This window comes from Oncorhynchus gorbuscha, linkage group LG15 (assembly GCF_021184085.1).
Source record: "Oncorhynchus gorbuscha isolate QuinsamMale2020 ecotype Even-year linkage group LG15, OgorEven_v1.0, whole genome shotgun sequence".
Taxonomy (NCBI): domain Eukaryota; kingdom Metazoa; phylum Chordata; class Actinopteri; order Salmoniformes; family Salmonidae; genus Oncorhynchus; species Oncorhynchus gorbuscha.
Window position 1 is genome coordinate 54,803,535 of NC_060187.1, and position 24,417 is coordinate 54,827,951.

The 24,417-nt window shown below is 42.8% G+C and overlaps 1 protein-coding gene across 1 annotated transcript in view; it reads right to left on the minus strand.

The window, feature by feature from the left end:
• Window positions 1-24,417, minus strand: part of LOC123997519 (2-oxoisovalerate dehydrogenase subunit beta, mitochondrial-like) — a 78,244-nt gene that overhangs the window by 19,760 nt on the left and 34,067 nt on the right. The window contains exon 9 of the mRNA XM_046301851.1: window positions 200-286. Coding sequence (XP_046157807.1) covers window positions 200-286 — 87 coding nt within the window. The remainder of the gene's footprint in view (window positions 1-199; window positions 287-24,417) is intronic.

The window sequence follows — 24,417 nt, forward strand, 5'->3', positions numbered from 1 at the left end:
ACCGAGGACACCCACTGACAGATATTTGAATTTCATTTCACATTTCAAACAGAGAAAGTACAACCCCATACCCCAATCCACACAGATATAGATACCCTACTGTCTATCTGCAATCCATCCCACATCTCACCTCTGAAGGCCCCTATGGATTCCAATAGAACCCTCTGCATGCATGACCACACACACAAAACAAACTTACTTGCACTGTGGAGCTGATCTCGGCAGCAAAGCCTCCGGTGATTGGAGCCTCGTGACTGATAAGCAACCGTCCGGTCTTGGCCACCGACTGAAAAACACAACACACACAGTCTGATCCATACAGTGTGACATCAGCCATAGACAAAATCTATGGTTACTGTACACATAATATCTCTCCCCAGCCTGCCTGTGGTGTCTAAGGCAAGCATGTGGCAGGCAACGAGACAAGCATCGTATTATGGTATCATGACAAATGTATAATGAGGTAGAGGGTGAACATGATTTGAGTATGCAAACAGTTTGTAGCATGTTCTAACACAACCTTTAACCCAGAGGGACCCCTATTTCACATTTGATACATTTTAGTACAGTTAGTGCAGTCAGCCCATGAGTAACAATTCATCACACAATAGCTCCCCGGAGATAATAAATACTCCAACACACACACACACACACACACACACACACACACACACACACACACACACACACACACACACACACACACACACACACACACACACACACACACACACACACACACACACACACACACACACACACACACACACACACACACAAGCGCTGGCTTTTGCTTAAAATAGCCTCAGACTCATAGTTAGCTGGATACTTTTCCACTTAATTTACCAGGCTTTTTCTAATTTAAAAGTTTCAATTCGATAGCCAGAAAAGTCTATATAGCCTTCTCCCAATATAATGAACGACATGCATCTTCTAGTGATAGGACAGGCACCTGTCAGTCATGACAGGGACACTGCTGGTTTGTCAGTGTGCTGTCCGTCCCCCTCTCAGTATCTGTGTTATTTTTGTGCGTTCTGGTTGGCTGCAGTTGAATTTATTTTCACGGAGGAGGGAGATCCCATGGGACGTCCCATGTAATGTAAGTGGTAATGATGAGTTGAAATCCACGAAATTGTTCTGTGGCCCATTCATTTATTTTCTTTCGGATTGAAAACTATGTAACCATTTTAAAGTCACCATTGGCCTCATGGTGAAATCCCTGAGCGGTTTCCTTCCTCTCCGGCAACTGAGTTAGTCATCCTTCCTATCTTTGTTGTGACTGAATGTATTGATATACCATCCAAATTGTAATGAATAACTTCAATGTCTGCTTTTATTATTCTTACCCATCTACCAATTGGTACCTTTCTTTGCAAGGCATTGGAAAACGTTGCTGGTATTTGTGGTTGAATCTGTGTTTGAAATTCAATGCTCGACTGAGGGACCTTACAGGTAATTGATTACCTTACAGGTAATTAATTAATGTGTGGGGTACAGAGATGAGAGTGTTTAACATGATTTTTGAATGACTATTATTGCACACACAGTCAATTTATTATGTGACTTTTGAAGCACATTTTTACTACTGAATGTATTTAGCCTTGCCATAGCTGACATTTCAGCTTCCATTTTTTATTCATTTGTAAACATTTCAAAAAGCATAATTCCACTTTGACATTATGGGCTATTGTGTGTAGGCCAGTGACACAAAACCTCAATTTAATCAATTTTAAATGCAGGCTGTAACACAACAAAATGTGAAAAAGTTGAGGGGTGTGAATACTTTCTAAAGGCACTGTATATGGTATTATTTAATATATTGATGTAGGCCTAAAGATTTGAGTAAAGTGTAGAAACTGGAGTAGTCAACTGTTGCATTCGGTCTAGCAAAGCCCATTCATACCTGTAGGTCTATTCCAGTGGAGGCTGACGTGAGGAGCTATAAAAGGATGGGCTCATTGTAATGGCTGGAATGGAATTAATGGAACTGAGTCAAACGTGATTTCCAAATGTTTGATGTGTTGTATAGATTTCCATTGACTCCATTCCAGCCATGACAATGAGTCAGTCCTCCTATAGCTCCTCCCACCAGCCTCTGGTCTATTCATGGTTGCCTGACTTTGTATAAAACTGGGAGTGCACAACCTGGCAGGGCGTTTGGTGGTCCTTCGACTTTTTAAAACTTTTATAGCATTTTCTTGCAATTCTATATTATTTCTCAACATAGAACCATATTTGCTAGACGGAAGGAAAACCTTTATTCTCAGTTATTTTGCCACAAACTAAATTAAAAGAGTAGACTAGATTTAGTATTTTCCACAGTAAATTACATTTGTACGACTAGTTTTTCTAACTAGATCACTCATCTACCGCCTTTCCTCAAAGTCCCACCCACAGTGATTGATTGACAGGTCTGGAACCCTACCAACTGACTCACAAACATCCTTCCCTGACAATCCTACCCACAGTGATCGATTGACAGGCCAAACTGCTAAAGGGATAGTTCACCCAAATTACAAAAAGATACTTTGGTTTCCTTACACTGAATGTCCACAGCAGTAGAGCCAATACTATACATATTTTTTTTGTTTATTTTGGATGGAATCAAGGCATTATAACGTACCAGAGGCCACCAAAATAGAACTCGTACTGCAAAAGAAATTCCCCAGCCCAGAACTCCCTTGCTACGCCATGCACTTAGGGAAAACACTACGTGTGTGTGGGGTTAGCGGTGAAGTGCTGGAGGTGCTCTGTAAGGGGAGTGGGCGTATCACACACCACTGCTCTGCAATATCACTGTTCACAAGGGGGAATGAGACGGGGGTCTTATGTTATACTTATGTTATTGTGGGTGACATCACTGTGTAGGGTAGTGTGAAACTCTATGCTATGGAAACATACAGGCTAGCTAAGCGGAGCTTTCATACTCCTAATTTTAAGTCTCTTGTGCTTCCTTTCAGGGTCTCTTGTCAATTGTTCCCATAAATTCATCAACCAAATAATTACTTCTCATCAGAAACTGGGTCAGATCATATTTGGATTACAATTTCATGATCCAATTGACTAAATAAGATACAACCTTTGAAAAACACACAGCTCAAAGTATTGTGCAAATCACACAAAGCTCAACAGAGGACAATATCAAGGGTTGGAACATTTTCAGGGAGCAGGAGCAAAAAACTGAAAATATATATATTTTTTTCAAGGAACAGAATCAGAACCTGGAACAAAGGTGAACCATACTGTTCCGGAACAGAACCGTTACTTTAAAAGCTTGGGAACCGCGTAATAAAAGTTCTCACGTGCCACAACAATGTTTCCAGTCCCACAAAAAAACCCCACAACAAAGCACCTATTCAAAGCCCTCACCCTGTCACTCAGAACATCATTCAAGTGTCTGCCTACAAGCTGAAAATCTTTGCCAGTGTGTGTGCCGTGTGTTTAGGCTACCTGACACTCCGAAGCATAGGCTACTGTACTGTTGTACAAGCATGATTCAGAAGATAGGGAGAGAGATTTGAAATTAGTTAGAGAAGGATAAACTTTTTCAATGCTAGTTAGGGATACTATAGGCTATATCACGTTTCACATTGGATTTATTAACTACAAAAAGGTAAGATGTGTTTTTAATTCTGGTGCCGCTCTGCACACACAAGCTTCTTAGCTAGCTCGCAAGCTTGCTTAAGCTTGTTAGCTAGCTAGCTCAAAAAGACATTCAGAGTTCCTCCATAGAAGACACTCCTCCTAGATAGAATTCTGTGGGCCTAATTCAAATAATGCATGTCATAAGATGCCCAGTGCTTCAAGCCTCGTCTCAACACTCTCCCCCTCTTTCACCACCCGCAAAATTGCTATCGCATCTTGCACCATAGTATTAATTTGTCTGTCCATCACGCATGTAAACAACTAGCTTGCCTGCTCTATCCGTACTGACTGGTTAAGTAATTTAATTAGTTAAACTGTTTTAAAAAATATATGTAAAAAAAATCTAGTTAAAAAAGGAATGATATAAACAGAACTACTTTGTGGTCGAACCGGTTCAGAACTTTATTTTGCTGGTTGGAACAGAACGAAATGTATGTTTGCATGGCCAGGCTTTGTTTGCATGGCCAGGCTTTGTGTGGTATGGATGTTGGAGAGCAGTAGGATGTGTTCTTTTGAAATGCTACTTGGGTTTGATTTAAGCTGGTAGGTATAACGAGCTGGATGACATGCGGAGAGGCTCTTCATCTGGCTTTACTGTAAACCCTACTTTACTGCAGCAGCAGGACGAAGAATAGGTTGCGGTGGAAGAGGAAGATGCAACAGCGCACAACAGACCACAGCGTATAACTAACACTATCGTATAGTCTGATCTCATCCAAACCTCGTCCGTCTCTCCTTAACTCCATCGTCTCCAAATCACATCGCTCTATCCTCAATAGATTATATCCCAGACTCTTGATTAGGAGACAAATACCGGTATAGCAATTATAATTGACGGAAGTACAGTTAGCCTCCATCAATCCAGGCTGTAAAAACCTGCTAGTGTTGTGTGGTAGTAATGGACTGGTTCAGCTGGACTGTTTCTATTGGATCATGCAGCCCTGAGCTATAGCTATGAGTGAAGCGAAATTCCTTCTCCGGTTTGGAATGAGAATATTGTTTCCACAGAGATAATGGACTACACAGACAAAGCTGTGATTCCCTCATTCCCCTATACAAGAGGGTCTACTGCAGGCATGTGACACACTGCAGCTAGAACAGACAGGAGGAAAATTATCGCCTGGCTCCTCCACCTTCTAAACCACTTGGCAAGTGAACGCCCAATGTAATCACAACATGCCCTATCTACAATACCTTTTTGAGTAAGCACCGCAGCTTATATACAGCTTTATTTTCCATTTGGTATGGAGACTCCTGACATCACTCAAAACATACCATAGAAATATGCAACACATGGATATAGAATGATACAAAACTATAGCTTCATTTGCTTTCCACAAAAGAACCACAGATACAGTATCAGAACCAAAAGCGTTCTGGGTGTCGCTGATATTAAAGAGGCTGGTTGAGTGTTTGTTTACGTCGCTGGGGTCCCTGGTTTGGTTGCGGCACAGTGCTTCGTTGTGTGATCAGGAATACATTTTTGTCCCATCCCTTTAAAATAATAATTTCAATTATATTTGTATCCTTGTCTACTGAGCTTGAGTAACTGACTACCAGGTGAAATACCTTACAAATACCTTGATCACGTAAAACAAAAACAGCACCACAGGCTATATCATTTTGCTTTAAAGGGTTGGAAAGTGGGAGAACCAGAGGGTAACGGTGCCTGGCTAAAATGTAACGCAGATTGCAAATCAGGCAAGGGGTGAGAGAGGGCACCAATATCATGGTGTGACATGTTACGGAATATGACTCACAGGTAGATAAATAAGTGAGGCTTCCGCCCAATTCCCTGCAGCTAAATTGACCCCAGTCCTCCTGCTTGTTGTCAGAGAGAGAGAGAGATTGTGTTTAAATAAGCGTTTCACTTTACCTCTAAACACTAGGGGCTGCCTCTACCTCAGTGCCAGGAGTGGAGCTGCATACCATACTCCCAACACAAGCACATTCTTCAGATGCTTCTGTCAAAGGCACCAGCGCTGTTATTCTCAATATCATGAGAAAGAATTTCACCCCCCGGGGGCCAGGGAATCGAATGACCCATTTAGTAATCACACTCCAAATGCCTTCTGGATTTCTGCACTAATAGGTGGGATGGTGGTTTGGGAAAGCCTGTCCCTTGCCGACGGGTATTCTGATGTGTGATTGTGACTGTGATTCCAGTGCATGCTGTGACAATAAATGGACAAGACAAAATGGAGCTATTCACATCTGGCCCACACCGCAGGAGTATTGCTGAATGTAAAGCAGGGGTGCCCAAAATGTTGGACTATGTGGGCTAAATAAGAATTTGAGAACCAGGTGAGGCTTAGGCCAAGATTATGTGAGATCACACTCTTAATAATAGTCACAAATGTAATGTAATAAACACTATCAGATTCAAACTGAGGAGTAATTCCAGCTCCCAGATCTCTTGCCTCAAATGCTAGATCATACCCAGCAATCTTTTGTTATGAAGCAACTGACATTTCATTGTGAGCTCGACCGTTTAAAGCTATAATCACTGCTTACGTGTTTGGATAAAGATTTTGTGGGACAGACAAAAAAAACTACGGAGAAGAAACGGCTCTTACGTCCATCTGATCTCTACTTTTCCCTCAACCTCTCAAATATGTCCGTTTGTCTTTCAGTCTGTCCATTTTCCTGCTACCCGTTTTCTGTCTTGTGTCTCCTACTCGCCCGCCCACGTTTTCAGTCCGCATCTTCTGTCCGTCCGTCTGCCAGCCCCCCCCCCCCCGGTCGGTCCCCTGCCTGTCTGTCTGCGTCTTCCGCCTGTCCCACGCCTTCCACCCTGCAGGTCCCCCGCCTTTTCTTCGTATTCCATTTATCAGTGTCCCGTCTGTCTCGCTCTCTCAGTGTCTGGCAAACAACACTTTAAAAAAAGGGCAAATACCATGGCGGCCGCGGTCAGACCTCAGCTTATTTTAATTTTATTTAACCTTTATTTAACAAGGCAAGTCAGTTAAGAACAAATTCTTATTTACAATGACGGCCTAGGAACAGTGGCTTAACTGCCTTGTTCAGGGGCAGAACGACAGATTTCTACCTTGTCAGCTCGGGGATTCAATCTAGCAACCTTTCAGTTACTAGTCCAACGCTCTAACCACTAGGCCACCGGCCGCCCCAAATACTGCTGGCCGCAACACTGGCACTGTCCTACTCACTCATCTCAAATCACTGCCTCACCCAGGGGACAGGGATGGGCCAGACACTTTTCTTGGACACACACACAATGACAGTAGTGTACTCATTTACTCAAACATAGTAATTGTGGCCCCGACCTTTAACCCTGACTCTTCCTCTTCAGAGGAGCCAGTGACCCTTTCTCAGTAGCACACTACCGATTTATTTCACTCATCAAAACCAGTCTTTCATGTTGGTGAACATGGACCCAATGTCGTAATGTCAAGTTGCCTTATATAGACAGTGGTGGAGCCACAGCAGAGAGGGCCCAAATATGAGCAGTAGGCATTTTCCACATGAGAATTATACGCTTGGAGCAATGAGAGCACACGGACATGCCATGAATATCACTGTACACTCCAGCCTGACAAAAACAGGCATGCATATTGACAGGAGGATTTTATTGCTACGATTTAACTACTTGGACAGTGGCCTGATGAGTCAATGTGTGTGTGTGAGAGAGAGAAGACAGAAGGAGAGGGAGATGAGGAGGAGAGGAAGAGTGGATTGCGTGTAATCAAGACTCAAGTAGAGCTTTCAAAAACCTCTGAAACAATGAGTACGGAGCTAGGAGGCTGCACGATAAATCACTGCTCCACCTCCCATATGAAAGAGTAACGAGAGAGAAGAGCAAGACCAGAAGGTAATGGGGGAAATATGGAGATTGAAATAAGATAAGAGGAAAGAAAGCATGAAAGAGGAGAGGGCAATCTGAGAAAAGTGATGAAAGGCAGAAATGGATGGAGGAGTGTAGAAGGTAGGCAGAGTTGGGTGAATGGTGAGAACCCAGAGTCAGTCGGTGGATGGGGGGGGGGTGAGCAGAAAAGAGGAGCGGAGAGTCAGAGTGGTGTATGGTGGGAAAGAGGTTAATGTCCTCTCTGGAAAATATGGAAGACTTAAAAGAAAGGGATAAAAGGGGAGAGAGGAGAGGGAAGGAAGGGAAGGCAGAAAGAAGAGTTGACAGAAAGAGGGTGTCAAGAGAGCGTGAGAAAAAAAATGGATTTGAATGGATGTCCATTGTAGTCATTCTATTTCAATGGGTGTGACAGTGGGGTTAATGTCCACTCTGGGTCTGTCGCGTCGCAGTCCTGGCCTGGGAGTAGGAAGGTCCTGGCCATCGGGTGGCGACAGTGGTGGCTGCACTCTACTGCTCATTGTGCTGCAGGGCTGTCATTAACCCAGGCCCGCTCGCTGGAGAGGGAATGTCATGTTTACAGGCGTTCCCATACACACCCAACATAATGAGAAGCGCTCAGCTTCACTCTACTCTGCCTTGGAGTCCCAGGCCATGCAGCCTACGCTCGTCCCAACCGCACTACCACCAACCAACATGCAGCCAGCTAACCCAGTAGCACAGCCTTCAGGCCTGTGCCCATCCAGTCCAACTCTGCCTCTGACTCAGGGTCACTGGGTCCACTCATATAGACACGGTTGCAGGCTAAAATTCCTCTTTCGAATAGAAACTTTGTTGCAGTTGAACCTCGACTGACTGACAGTTCTATTATTGCCCAAGACCTGCCAATATTGCAACTCCACACGCTACACCTTTTCTGATTTCAGTTCAATTGATTTCCTGGCTGCTTTGAAAATCTTCAGAAGCCGATATTGATGTCTGCAGGAAAGCAGAATGAAAGAGACACAAAGTACAACCCCAAACTGATCATGGACTCTCCCTCTGTAGGACTATGTGCAGTCAGAGAAGCGAACAAACACTGCGGTTGAGTGGTACAGAAGAAATCAATGTTTTTCATATTGCCAAAAGTCCAACACAATAAGTTGTATATATTAGGAGAAACATTTTAGAAAATGTACAGGTGAGATCTAGCCTATACTTCACATGGCTAAGAAAGTACATAAATAGCAGGGTTGACAACAAAATCCAGCACACACGCTACACACACAAAAAAACATCCCGGGAGAGTCGCCAGAGCACCTGCAAGAAGCTCCCAGCGTTTTCCCCCAACCCTTCTCATCCACAGGGCACTCCGTCAAAACCCTGGGACAAGAAGTGAAGATGGTGAACCCTGCAACCAGCGAGGAGATGTGGCCCCTTTGGGCTTTGAGTCGCCCGGCCCACCCTGTAATCACCGCCGCCGGGTCCTAACTCACACCGCCGCCTTGAGATCGCAATGGCAAATGGTAGTCGCGGAGCAGCTTGACTCGTTACTCAGTCCTTTTAAGTGGCGCTGCACGATTAGCGAGAGGGGTGAGTGAGAGGCCAGTTAAAGCACAGAGAGTGGGAGGAAAATGTTTCAGGCACTGGGCCCTTGTCCAAGCCTGCCTACAGAGAGAGGAGTTAGGACACTGGGGGAGACCTCAGACAGAAATAACTCCCGACATTCCATAAAATTACACTACCTTTCTGCCCTTAAACCATAACGACTGGGAGCACAGACCATAGGACCTGACGAACAGCTCTGATAGGGCATGAGCAGTGGTCTGTAGACGTTGGGAAATGGATCAAAGGGGGAGTTTAACTTGTGTCATATGATCACGTTCTCTGTAGCCGATGTGAGTAAGACCTTTAAACAGGTTAACATTCAAGACAGCAGGGCCAGACCGATTACCAGGACACGTGCTCAGAGCATGCGCTGACCAGCTGGACAGTGTCTTCACTAACAGCTTCTACCCCCTCTAGCTATGAGACTCCTTAACAGCTAATCAAATGGCTACCTGGACTATTTGCATTGTCCCCCACCCCCATTTTTACACTGCTGCTACTCTCTGTTTATTATCTATGCATAATCACTTTACCTCTACCTACATACCACCTCAATTACCTCAACTAACCTGTGCCCCCTGCACCGGTACCCCCTGTATATATATATTTTTTTTAACCTTTATTTTACTAGGCAAGTCAGTTAAGAACAAATTATTATTTTCAATGACAGCCTAGGAACAGTGGGTTAACTGCCTGTTCAGGGGCAGAACGACAGATTTTGTACCTTGCACCTTCAAATCCCCGAGCTTGACAACCTTTCGGTTACTAGTCCAATGCTTTTAACCACTAGGCTACCCTGCCGCCCTATAGCCTCGCTACTGCTAATTTTATTGCTGCCCTTTAATCATTTGCTATTTCTCCATGTTCTCGTTTATTTTAGTAAATAGTTGAACAATTAAGGGCTTGTAAGTAAGCATTTCACTGGTCTATGTACCGGTTGTATTTGGCGCATGTGACAAATACTATTTTATTTGAACGTCCCCTGTTAAACAGAGCATTCCCTCCCTGTCTCTCACTCTCTCTGAGGCCGTGCTGCACCCTGGATCCCAGTACCATCCTCATGACTAACAGCCCGGTCTCTCGCTCACTATTTTTTCCACTCAGGCCTGCTGCTACCAGTCCATGCTCCAAGCTGACCTTAATGATCTTAATCTGTCCAGACCCTTATCCAATAGTTTCCTGTCGCCGACCCAGCAGCCCATCAAATGTTAAGTGGCTTACGCTTTCACAGGTTCAATCTCAAGAGAACACCATCAGCCCCTGCTGTAAGTGTCGGTTGTGCCAATTTATGAAAACAAAAACAGGGAAAACGCATCAGTGCAGTGGGGAATTGGTGGCTCATTATTGACCAGGCCTATTCTCCATCACTGTGTGTGTGCGCATCATTCCCAATGTGATGCCTCTGTAAGGTGCCAATGGCTGTGCATCACTCACTTGTACACAGTAGGGTTGTCTCACAGCACCCACACTGACTGTATGTCATGTCAACCCTGACCGTAAGCTTCCTCAGTGGCCAGTTAGACCACTTTAGATTCAATCTGCACCACATCCCTGAACTCCTCTAGGAAAAAGTGCCTCCAAAAAAGGATAAAGAGCCCCTTGTTACTCTCACCCTTTTTTTAATGCCTCTGTGTGGATTTAGCAAATGTAAGCCTGGCCTCCGCTAGAAGGTGACACAGGAGAGGAATTCTAGAAATCTCCATTGCCGAGGAATGTAGAACGCTGGCTGCAGCCTGGAAAGTCAATGGGAAAGCATTGTGAGAGTGATAGAGAGAGGAGGAAAAGGTGATGAGAGAGCCTGAATGAAGAGATATGCAGATCAAGAGACACCATATTAATCTCACAAACAGTGTTGAAACAAAGGCACTAAAAAAAAAACTTTTAAAAAAAATCAACAATGGGCTTAATATAACACTATGGATAAAACTTTATTTCACCTGAGTAAGTCCCTGTCGTCTGAAAAACTACTCACCAGTCCACCACAGGCTATGCCACTGGCAGTGTCGGGTCACGCCATAATTTCACCAGGCAGCGAGCGAAAGCCACCACCGAAAAACAACCATGAGTCATTTTCCACTGATATAACCGCCGAAACATCACCACAGTAAGGACACATGACAAGGTTATGACGTACTTGCCAATAAGCACACAACCCCACTAGGCCAGACCAGAGCATGTGTTAATATTGTAATTACAGACATTGGCTTCAACAATAAATATGTAGGGAGCCAGCCCCAAAAACCACAAGGCTCTTTCTTCGTGTGACATTTTCTCTAGTGATTGTTTCCAGGGCCTTTCGGCTTACGACGGACCAAAGATATTATAGAATAAGTGCGACCCAGTAAGCAGATACAGGCTCTAACCTTGGGCCTGCCAGGGGAGAGCGTCTGCTAATCATTAGCTACCAGCTGGATTAGCAAAACAAACTAAAAGCTGGTCACATAACCGGATATCCCAGATCCGCTCAATGTACGTGCATCATGCTATTACTGGACACTGGGCATTTCAACTCAGCTGCTCTTCAGAAGCAAAAAGGACGCAAAATGGGAAATAACTCAAAAAGCTAAAAGACCTGTAGGACATAGCGATGAAGGCTCCATCAGATTGACCCTCTCAAGGGCCGGACCCATAGGAACCAAATATCTTGCCTGAGCGCCAGATATGATAGGAGCTTTAGGTAATTCATACGCAGTGTACTCCGTTCCACTGTCCATAACCCCCGAATCGAGTTGCCATCTAACAGTAAAACCCATCGGGGAGCGGAGTGTTGACGTGATCACACTGCAGGGTACAACTGAACCCACGGGAGCACACTGACAATACATTGGCCTGACGTGGACACCCAAAAAGAATGGTTTAAGCTGTGAGATGAGACTAGGTGAGCAACTAGCACTCAGCACAGGAAAGGCTACAACAATAGCCCTAGGGGGGGGGAGCTTCTATCACAGAAGCCATCATCCCCAGTAGGCGTAGGCACTGCCAAAAAAGCACTGCGTGAGGCAGCTGAAATATGGCTAATCAGAGCCAGAATCTGGACACACCCAATGGAGAGAAAAGTGTCATTTGTGTGTGAGTCTCATTGGAGAATGGAATGCGGTGAGATTAAGTCTGACAGCTTTTTTCTGGTTTCCTATCAAGCCTAGAGAGACCAGTTTGTCCAGTACCAGTGAAAAGTTGACACCTACTCATTCCAGGGTTTTTCTTAGTTTTTTACTATTTTCTACATTTTAGACATAAAAACTATGAAATAACACACGGAATGATGTAGTACCCCCCAAAAAAGTGTTAAACAAATCAAAATATATTTTATATTTGACATTCAAAGATTCTTCAAAGCCACCCTTTCCCTCGATGACCGCTTTGCACACTCCTGGAATTCTCTCAACCAGCTTCATGAGGTAGTCACCTGGAATGCATTTCAATTAACAGGTGTGTCTTGATTTGTGGAATTTCTCTCCTTCTTAATAAGTTTGAGCCAAATCAGTTGTGTTGTGACATGGTAGGGGTGGTATACAGAAGGTAGTCCTATTTGGACCAAGTCCATATTATGGCAACAAGTTTTTGTCTTCACTATTATTCTACAATGTAGAAAATAGTACAAATAAAAAGAAAAACCCTTGAATGAGTAGCTGTTCTAAAACTTTTGACCGGTAGTGTACCTCTGCTGCAGAGGATAAATTCATTAGAGTTAACTGCACCTCCCATTGCAGCCCAAATAAATGCTTCAGAGTTCAAGTAACAGACATCTCAAATATCAACTGTTCAGAGGAGACCACGTGAATTAGGTCTTCATGGTCGAATTGCTGCTAAGAAACCACTTTGTTTAACACTTTTTTGGCTACTACATCATTCCATGTGTTATTTCATAGTGTTGATGTCTTCACTATTATTCTACAATGTAAATAATTGTGCAAATTAAGGAAAACCCTTGAATGAGTAAATGTGTCCAAACTTTTGACTGGTACTGTATGTGTGTGTGTAACACTGCTTGCCCCCAGCCAGTCGACTGTAATAATCGGTGGCTTGTGAGTATTCTGAATTCATAGACTGAGTGCCTTCAGAATGTATAAATACCCCTTGACTTATTCCACTTTGTGTAACAGCCTGAAATTAAAATATATTAAATACATACACACCCCGCCCCCCATAATGACAAAGTGAAAACATGTTTTTAGAAATAAATAATTTACATGCATGCACACACGTAATAAATGACAATTAAAACAATACTGAATGAACAAATGAACACTTATTTCAACTTAATATAATACATAAATAAAATCAATTGGTCTCAAATAAATAATGAAACATGTTCAATTTGTTTAAATAACGCAAAAACACAGTGTTGAAGAAGAAAGCAAAAGTGCAATATGTGCCATGTAAAAAAGCTAACGTTTAATTCCTTGCTCAGAACATGAGAACATATGAAAGCCGGTGGTTCCTTTTAACATGAGTCTTCAATATTCCCAGTTTTAAGTTGTAGTTATAAGATTTATGACGTGTCGACTATGTGTGTGTATTGATTTTTTAAGAAAGGCATGGATGTTTATAGCTAGGTACATTTGTGCAACAATTGTGCTTTTGTCACGAATGCGCTTTTGTTAAAATCACCACCCGTTTGGTGAAGTAGGTTGTGATTCGATGAGAAATTAACAGGCACCGCATTGATTATATGCAACATAGGACACGCTAGTTAACCTGGTAATATCATTAACCATGTGTAGTTAACTAGTGATTATGTGAAGATTGATTGTTTTTTACAAGATAAGTTTAATGCTAGCTAGCAACTTACCTTGGCTCCTTGCAGCCACAAGATCCTTTTGACGCTGCACTCGAGTAACAGGTGGTCAGCCTGCCACAGTCTCCTCGTGGATTGCAATGTAAATTGGCCATAAATCAACATCCAAAAAGGCTGATTACTGATCGTCATGAAAACTTGAAATCGGCCATGCCGATTAAAATCGGTCGACCTCTAACCTGGATTGTGCAAAATGTGGCCATTATTCTTTTCAAAATTCTTCAAGCTCTGTCAAATTGGTTGTAGTTCATTGCTCGACAACTATTTTCAGGTCTTGCCATAGATTTAAGATAAAACTGTAACTCGGTCACTCAGGAACATTCAGTCTTTTTGGTAAGCATCTATGGTGTAGATTTGGCCTTGTGTTTTAGCTTATTGTCCTGCTGAAAAGGAGAGTTTCCTCTAGGATTTTGCCTGTGTTTAGCTCCATTCGGTTAATTTTTTCTCCTGAAAAACTCCAATCCTTAACGATCACGAGCATACCGATAACATGATCCAGCCACCACTATGCTTAAAACATATGGAGAGTGGTATTCAGTAATGTGCTGTATTGGATTTTCCCCAAACATAGCACTTTGTATTCAGGACAAAAAGTGAATCGCTTTGGCACATACTGTCGCAAACAGGATGCATGTTTTGGAATATTTATTTATGTACACACTTCTTTTCACTCAGTCAATTAGGTTCGTATCGTGTAGTAACTACAATGTTGTTGATACATCCTCAGTTAATGGGGGTGAGAAGGGAAAACTATGTAATTGAAATCTCTGAGCAGTTTCCTTCCTCTCCGGCAACTGAGTTAGGAAGGACGCCAGTATCTGTAGTGACTGGATGTATTAATACACCATCCAAAGTGCAATTAATAACTTCCCCATACTCAAAGGGATATTCAATGTCTGCTCTTAAATTTGTATTTAATTTTGAATCTACCAAAAGGTGCCCTTCTTTGCAAGGCATTGGAAAACCCTGTTATTTGTGGTTGAATCTGTGCCTGAAATTCACTGCTCGACTGAGGTACCTTACAGATAATTGTATGTCTGGGGTACAGAGAAGAGGTAGTCATTCAAAAAAATCATGTTAAACACTATTATGCAACCTGTAACTTATGCATATTTTTCTGCTGAAATTATTTATGCTTGCCATAACCAAGGAGTTGAATAATTGACAAGACATTTTAGCTTTTCATTTTTAATTAACTTGTAAAACTGTTAAAAAAAATAAGAATATGTAATTCCACTTTTACATTATGTGTTATTGTGTGTAGACCAGTGACAACATATCAATTCAACCTATTTTAAATTCAGGCTGTAATGTGGAAAAAGGCCAGGGGTGTGAATACATTCTGAAGGCACTGTATATGGTATTATTAAATATAATTTAATCAAATCAGTAGGCCTAATATAAGTGACGAAATTGGAGTAGTCAACTGTTGTGGTCAGTGTAACATAGCCCATCGCAATTTAATACATTTTAAATTCTAGCGGTAACAACAAAATGTGGAAAATGTCAACGGGTATGAATACTTTCTGAACGCACTGTAAGTACAGAACAGGGGTAAAGTCTTGAATGCATTTCGGAACCAGGAAAGACCAGCTGCACCAGCCGTCCTGGATCCGACATAAAAAAACACTGATTGCCCACGCCTGGAGGCGAGAGGATATTATATCTCCCTCAAAAACAGGCACTGAATCCACGGGAACAGTTGGGGTGATGACCCTGCAGAAGCGTGGGGGGTGCGCAACAAATTGTAGCCTGTAACCAAAATCAAAGTTTAGTCACGTACAAAAAAATATTTTTATATGCTATCGCAAGGGAAGCGAAATGCTTGCGTTTCTAGCTCCAAAATTTCAGTAATACAATACACACATAATCCAAAAAGCTAAAAAGAAATAAATTAAGAAATATCAGAATGAGCAATGTCCGGAATATAAATATATGATGTTATCCTGGGTAGAATATAATTATGTTTGTAAATTGGTTTCCAATTTAGTTTGACTGAGAAACCAATAAAAACTCCTCATCCAGAACATTCCCTATTGATCCCCCACCTTCCCAATGCCTCCCACTCACATCACTTTGAGGAAGATTTTAACTCGCTTAACCACAAAAGTTTTCACCATCATTGTAAAGCCCTAGTTATATAATTGCTTTGACAAAGTCCTTTCTGAAGATTATTACATATTTTGTGTAATATTTTAATATGGTGAAAATATTCCTTGTTAAAATATTTTTTTTCAGAAGAAACATTGAACATTAATAGTCAAATCATAGTGTGAAAGCAGGTGAGCTGGTTTTACTCTTTTCTTTATTTTTTATTTTTTTCTGGTGTTTTGTGGTATAGAGCATAACACATCGACCCTGTAACCTATATAGATAGATAGGTGGACTAGGCATGTTTTAACAAGTAACTTTCTTGTTAAGCTTGCATGCAATTGCCCCTCCCTGTTGCACATTCCCTGTCACTAGGGGAGTTATGGCTGATTTAAGATATAATCGTCAACCCTTTTTTGGCACTTTTCTTATATTTGAGCTCTTGAGATGGAAAAATATGACTTATGAAATGGAACGTGCTCTTTACAACAGCATATTAAAATGAGGTGATATGCACACACACACACACACACACACACACACACACACACACACACACACACACACACACACACACACACACACACACACACACACACACACACACACACACACACCCTCACCCCGGTGAGACAAAACCGTGACGAGTCAGTGAAGAGCACTTTTTGCCAGTTCTGTCTGGTCCAGTGATGGTAGGTTTGTGCCCATAGTCGACATTGCTGCCAGTGATGTCTGGTGAGGACCTGCCTTACAACAGGCCAACAAGCCCTCAGTCCAGCCTCTCTCAGCCTATTGCGGACAGTCTGAGCACTGATGGAGTGATTGTGTGTTCCTGGTGTAACTCGAGCAGTTGTTGTTGCCATCCTGTACCGGACCCGCAGGTGTGATGTTACCAATCCTGTGCAGGTGTTGTTACACATGGTCTGCCACTGCGAGGACAATCAGCTGTCCTTCCTGTCTCCCCGAAGCGCTGACTTTAGCATCTCATAGTACTGACAATGCAATTTGTTGCCCTGGCAACATCCTCAGTTCTCATGCCTCCTTGCAGCATGCCTAAGGCACATTTACGCAGATGAGCAGGGACCCAGTAGAACGGCCTCTTTAGTGTCCTAAGTTTTCATAACTGTAACTGCCTACCGCCTGTAAGCTGTTAGTGTCTTAACGACTGTTCCACAGGTGCATGTTTATTAATTGATTATGGTTCATTGAACAAGCATGGGAAACAGTGTTTAAACGCTTTACAATGAAGATCTGAAGTTATTTGGATTTTTAGGAAGTACCTTTGAGTTTATATATCTCACACACAGTTGAAGTCAGAAGTATACATACACCTTAGCCAAATACATTTAAACTCAGTTTTTCACAATTCCTGAAATTTAATCAGAGTAAAATTCCGTCTTCAGTCAGTTAGGATCACCACTTTATTTTAAGAATGTCAGAATAATAGTAGAGAGAATGATTTATTTCAGCTTTTGTTTTTCATCACATTCCCAGTGGGTCAGAAGTTTACATACACTCAATTAGTATTTGGTAGCATTGCCTTTAAATTGCACAACTTAGGTCAAAACGTTTCAGGTAGCCTTCCACAAGCTTCCCAGAATAAGTTGGGTGAATTTTGGCCAATTCCCCCTGACAGAGCTGGTGTAACTGAGTCAGGTTTGTAGGCCTCCTTGCTTGCACACACTTTTTAAGTTCTGCCCAAAAATGTTCTATAGGACTGAGGTCAGGGCTTTGTGATGGCAACTCCAGTAACTTGACTTTGTTGTCCTTAAGCAATTTTGCCACAACTTTAAAAGTATGCTTGGGGTCATTGTCCATTTGCGAACAAGCGTTAACCTGACTGATGTCTTGAGTTGCTTCAATATATCCACATCATTTTACTACCTCATGATGCCATCTATTTTGTGAAGTGCACCAGTCCCTCCTGCAGCAAAGCACCCCCACAACATGATTCTGCCACCCCTGTGCTTCACGGTTGGGATGGTGTTCTTCAGCTTGCAAGCCAAACAGTTCCATTTTTGTTTCATCAGACCAGAGGACATTTCTCCAAAAAGTATGATCTTTGTCCCCATGTGCAGTTGCAAACCGTAGTCTGGATTTTTTTATAGCAGTTTTGGAGCTGTGGCTTCTTCCTTGCTGAGCGGCCTTGTGTCGATATAGAACTCATTTTACTGTGGATATAGATACTTTTGTACCAGTTTCCTCCAGTATCTTCACAAGGTCTTTCGCTGTTGTTCTGGGATTGATTTGCACACCAAAGTATGTTCATCTCTAGGAGACAGAACGTGTCTCCTTCCTGAGCGGTATGACGGCTGCATGGTACCATGGTGTTTATACTTACAAACAATAGTACACACAGATGAACGTGGTACCTTCAGGCGTTTGAAAATTGCTCCCAAGGATGAACCAGACTTGTGGAGTTCTTGGCTGATTTCTTCTGATTTCCCCATGATGTCAAGCAACGAGGCACTGAGGTTGAAGGTAGGCCTTGAAATACATCCACAGGTACACCTCCAGTTGACTCAAATGATGTCAATTAGCCTATCAGAAGCTCCTAAAGACATCACATTTTCTGAAATTTTCCAAGCTGTTTAAAGGCAGTCAACTTAGTGTAAACTTCTGACCCACTGAAATTGTGATAGTGAATTATAAGTGAAATAATATGTCTGTAAACAATTGTTGGAAAAATGACTTGTGTCATGCACAAAGTAGATGTCCTAACAGACTTGCCAAAACTATAGTTTGTTAACAAGAATTTGTGGAGTTTTTGAAAAACGAGTTAACTGTATACAGATTTCAACTGTATACACATATACACACACACACACACCATTCAAAAGTTAGGGGTCACTTAGAAATGTCCTCATTTTGGAAAGAAAAACACATTTTTTTGTCCATTAAAATAACATGAAATTGATCACAAATACAGTGTAGACATTGTTAATGCTGTAAATGACTATTGTAGCTGGAAACTGCAGATCATGGAATATCTACATAGGCGTACAGAGGACCATTATATGCAAACCATCACTCCTGTGTTCCAATGGCACATTGTGTTAGTTAATCCAAGTTTATCATTTAAAAAAGAATAATTGATCATTAAATTCTAACCAGAATTGAAAGAGGAGTGGGAGGCCGCAGTGCACAACTGAGCAAGAGGAAAAGTACATTAGAGCGCCTAGTTTGAGAAACAGACGCCTCCCCAAGTCCTCAACTGGCAGCTTCATTAAATAGTACCCACAAAACACCAGTCTGAACAGCAACAGTGAAGAGGCGACTCTGGGATGTTGGCCTTCTATGCAGAGTTCCTATGTCCAGTGGCTGTGTTATTTTGCCCATCTTAATCTTTAATTTTTATTGGCCAGTCTGAGATATGGCTTTTTCTTTGCAACTTTGCCTAGAAAATTAGTGGATTTGGCTAGTTCAGCCACACCCATTGCTGACAGGTGTATAAAATCGAGCAAACCGGTGTGCAATCTCCATAGACAAACATTGGCAGTAGAATGGCCTTACGAAAGAACTCTGTGACTTCCAACGTGGCACCGACATCGAATGCCATATTAAAAACTCAGTTTGTCAATTTTTTCCCCACTAGAGCTGCACTGGTCAATTGTTAGTGCTGTTATTGTGAAGTAGAAAAGTCTAAGAACGATAACGGCTCAACCGCGATGTGGTAGGGCACACAAGCTCACAGAACGGGACTGCCGAGTGCTGAAGCGTGTAACAATCACAACCGAGTTCCAAAGTCCCTCTGGAAGCAACGTCACCGCAAGAACGGTTCATCGGGAGCTTCATGAAATGTGTTTCCATGGCCGAGCCTATGATCACCATGTGTAATGCCAAGGCATCGGCTGGAGTGGTGTAAAGATCACTGCCATTGGACTCTGGAGCAGTGGAAACGCATTCTCTGAAGTGACGAATCACCATCTGGCAGTCCGATGGACAAACCTGGGTTTGGCAGATGCCAGGAGAATGCTACCTGCCCAAATGCATAGTGCCAACTGTATAGTTTGGTGGAAGAGGAATAATGGTCTGGGGCTGTTTTTCATGGTTCGGGCTAGGCCCCTTGTTCCAGTGAAGGGAAATCTTAATGTTACAGCATTCAATGACATTCTAGACGATTCTGTGCTTCCCCAAACTGTTGCCACAAAGTTGGAAGGCCCTTTCCTGTTTCAGCATGACCATTCCCATGTGCACAAAGCGAGGTCCATACAGTAATGGTTTGTCAAGATCGGTGTGGAAGAACTTGACTGCCCTGCACAGAGCCCTGACCTCAACCCCATCGAACACATCTTGGATGAATTGGAATGCAGACTGCAAGCTAGGCCTAATCGCCCAAGGTCAGTGCCCGACCTCACTAATGCTCTTGTGGCTGAATGGAATCAAGTCCAGCAGTAATGATCCTACATCAGTGGAAAGCCTCCCCAGAACAGTGGAGCCTGTTAGACAGCTTCAAGTTCCTCCAAAATCACTAAACTTAAAATGGTCCAAAGACAGACACACAGTCTTGAAGGCGCGACAGTGCCTCTCCCCTCAGGAGGTTGCAAAAGTTATAACACATTGTTATTGAATATTGTATTGTTGGGTTTAGAGTTTGCAATAAAGGCATTTTACTGTACTTGTGCATGTGACATTAAAAGCACATTTTGAAGGACAAGCCAAGTAAAAATGTATTCAAAAGTTTAAAAATGTACTACCAAAAAACTACAGTACCACCACAGCAATGAGGAAAAGCCTGTTACTTGTGACATTGTATCCAAAAAACTCCACCAATCCTAAAAAGTGTTTGCATTTCGCATTGCTTCCAACCCAGTTCATGACAAACAAACAAAGTCTGAACACTCCGTTCCACTGCCGGTACAGTATATTTGCTAGCTTTCTTTGAGTAAGACAGCACTTAGTGTGTGAGGCACTTAGCGGGTGAGGTGGGCCAGGTTGGTAAGTGGTAAGGCTTATCTAAAGCAAGTGAACAGGCTCCAGAGCTCCCTATACAGTCAGCAGCACCACTTCCCAGAAACACAGTGCAGGCCACGCTACCGAGATTGCATCTGTGCCCCCCCAATTCTCATACCATCATCTATTTCTCTCTCACAACAGACACATCTTCATTTAGCAGAGAGATTGGCGTGTGCAAAAACACAAAGACTCTTGCCTCTTACGGGTTAAGCAAATGGGTTGCGTCACCACGAGGGCAGAGGCCCAACACTTTGAGTCAGTCTAACTGAAGGAAACACAATTATATTAAGAGGAACCATTTTCTAGGAAGTATACATATTAAATCAAAAAAGGAGCATTATGAGCTTTTCACACTATCGCACCAAAAAGGGTAGCCCCTACCCGTGTCACCAGCGGGCCTATAGGCAGACAGACCTCTCCACTGATAATTTATATGCTTCATTAAATAGTACCCTCAAATCACCAGACTCAACGTCAACAGTGAAGAGTTGACTCCGGGATGCTGGCCTTCTAGGCAGGGTTCCTCTGTCCAGTGTCTGTGTTCTTTTGCCCATCTTTTCTTTTTATTGGCCAATCTGAGAAATGGCTTTTTCTTTGCAACTTTGACTAGAAGGCCAGCATCCTGGAGACGCCTCTTCACTGTTGACGTTAAGACTGGTGTTTTGCGGGTACTATTTAATGAAGCTGCCAGTTGAGGACTTGTGAGGCGTCGGTTTCTCAAACTAGACACTAATCAACTTTTTTTTTGATCTTCAGTTTCTTTGCAACTTCTCACATGGAATAGCCTTCATTTCTCAGAACAAGAATACACTGATGAGCTGCAGAAGAGAGTTGCTTGTTTCGAGCCATTTTGAGCCTGTAATCGAACCCACAAATGCTGATGCTCCAGATACTCAACTCGTCTAAAGGCCAGATTTATTGCTTTTTAAAAATCAGCACAACAGTTTTCAGCTGTGCTAACATAATTGCCAAAGGGTTTTCTAATGATTAATTGGCCTTTTAAAATGCTAAACTTGGATTTGCCAACAGAACGTGCCATTGGAACACAGGAGTGATGGTTGCTGATAATGGACCTCTGTACGCCTATGTAGATATTCCATTATAAAATCAGCCGTTTCCAGCTACAAAAGTCATTTACAACATTAATGTCTACACTGCATTTCTGATCCATTTCATTTTATTTTAATGGACAAGAAACATGCTTTTCTTTAAAAAACAAGGACATTTCTAAGTGACCCCAAACTTTTGAACGGTAGTGAAAATTCTAGGCCGATACGGATATTTGCTTGGTCAAGATATGGCCAAAAACCGTACACACAGTCTAACGTCTTCCATTCACTGCTACAAATTAATCTATTGACAAATGGAGTGACTGATGGTAATCCACTATGGATAATATACAGCTTCTGTAGTGACAATCACACCTTTTATATCCACGTCTTGAAGTACCCATGCAACCCTGGGGCTTTTCAAATTAAAATGTTCCACTTCCGGTGAACTTTGAATAAACTAATGAAACAGGGTACGGCCAGCCAGCACCTGCCAACACATCTCTGTTACCATGGCAGGTGTTAGCCCTCAGTGTGAAGTGCCGACTGCCGGGAACACCAGACCCTCGGGTAACCAAGTTCAGAAAACACGCTATGCCCACACCACTCAGAGCAGACAGGGAGAACATATCACTGGCTGTTTCATGTTTACACATCCCTTTCTACTTGTCAAATAGGACACACCAGCAGCTATCTGTGGCAGCGGTGCTCTGAGGTAGCAGAAGGGTGAAGGAGTGGAGTTTCCTCCATGCTGCGGAGAGTCAGTGGTCTCGGTTAAGTCTTCGCTATCCTTTACTTTTTGCTCTATTATAGTGGGTGTTCTGGCTTTTCTTTGGCAAAGTTCTACATATTTCTGGAGAGGAGGAGGGAGAAGTGAGCACACACACACACACACACACACACACACACACACACACACTTCCAGGGGTCATTAAGGGACACCACATGATGTGGAATGTGTGCCAAGTATGGGGCTGGGGAAATGGGAACGGTGTGTTTTATGGGAGCAGATAGGACTTGCAGACTCCCAAACCAGCATGGACTTGCTGCCTGAGAGGAGGACAAATGCCAAAAAGAAGAAATATTGTGTGCGATAACAATAGCGATGTTGAGAGAGGGGAGAGTAAGCAAGTGAGGCCAAGAGAGGTAAAAGAAGTCAAGTAAAAGGGGATATTAATGACCAAGAGAGAGTTAACAGACCATGACCAAGTGTGAAGAGAGATGGGAGACAAGGAGATTTCTAAAATAGCATTTCCCAGCCGTGACCGAAGGGATATGCCATCTTATTATAAATGTCAGCTCCATGCCCCTCTGCTGTGAGAACAATCCCAGGTGAAATAAGCTAATCTTGGTCGTTCATAGTGGAACAACTTATTTCCTCAGCGCTTTAGTGACCTTAAAATGAGCCTGAGAAGAAGTCTTTAAAAAAAAAATCTTTCAACCCACTGACTTAAGGCAATGAGGACACCACTAAATTAAACAGTACATGAACTCTGCCGTCTGGATACTAAAGAATTGAGCATGACCCCTCCAGATGCCTAGCGCACAGACTAGGGCCGGGGTACAAAACACCTTCCCAAGTCTCACTGTAAAATCAAACAAATGCATACGTTTACCGTGAATTTCCTCAGATGCATTTTATAGTGGACCTGCGCGCATGGAGCTTGGAACCTCAAAGCATGAGCCCGAGCCACATCTTGATCATGTTAGCTAGTTTCTTTGCTTTGGAAAGACCCAGTCTGGAAGGGTATTGTGTGTCATGAGGACGAAGCAGTCAAAATAGCTATATTTCAATGGAGAGAGCTGAAGGTATGGGTGGAAAGTATTAAGAGGTTCATTGTAGGGAGAGGGCCTGAGCTCTTCAAGGTCTTCCAGCTCCCAGGCCTTTTGGCTGACGGGTCTGGTTTGTGCGGCATGGGAAGAGACATCTCCAAATCACTGCTAACTGAGCCACCACTCTATTACTGACTGCACACCCTCAAAAGGCGGTTTCACACTGACCAGAGCGGAGTCTGACCAGGCCTGGAAAATGGCTCTGAATCACTGACTAGGCACTAATACGAATCTGGGCTAAGTATTGAATATGGACAATGAGCTGTACAATGTGGTAGAAATGTCGGATCAAAATTAGATTGCACAAAAGCCAGCTCAAGAGCACTTTAGATGTAGGCAACTCAAAACAACAAGACTGAAGGTCTGTCAAAGAGGATGATATGGGTTTTTAAATAAATTACCACACTGGCTTTTGACCCAGGAGCAAGAGAGAGGGAGACTTTCCACATTATATCATTTGAGCCTGTGGGTCTGGCAGGGCCAAACCAGTCATTTTGTTTATCCCTTAAATGAACGACTATTACATTTACTGGACTGCCGCAGACAGCGGGACAAAATACAGTTTCTCTCCATTTCTACAGCAATTTCTGTCTATTCCTTTTGTCAACAAGAGACTTGACTGTATATTTAGATCCCTG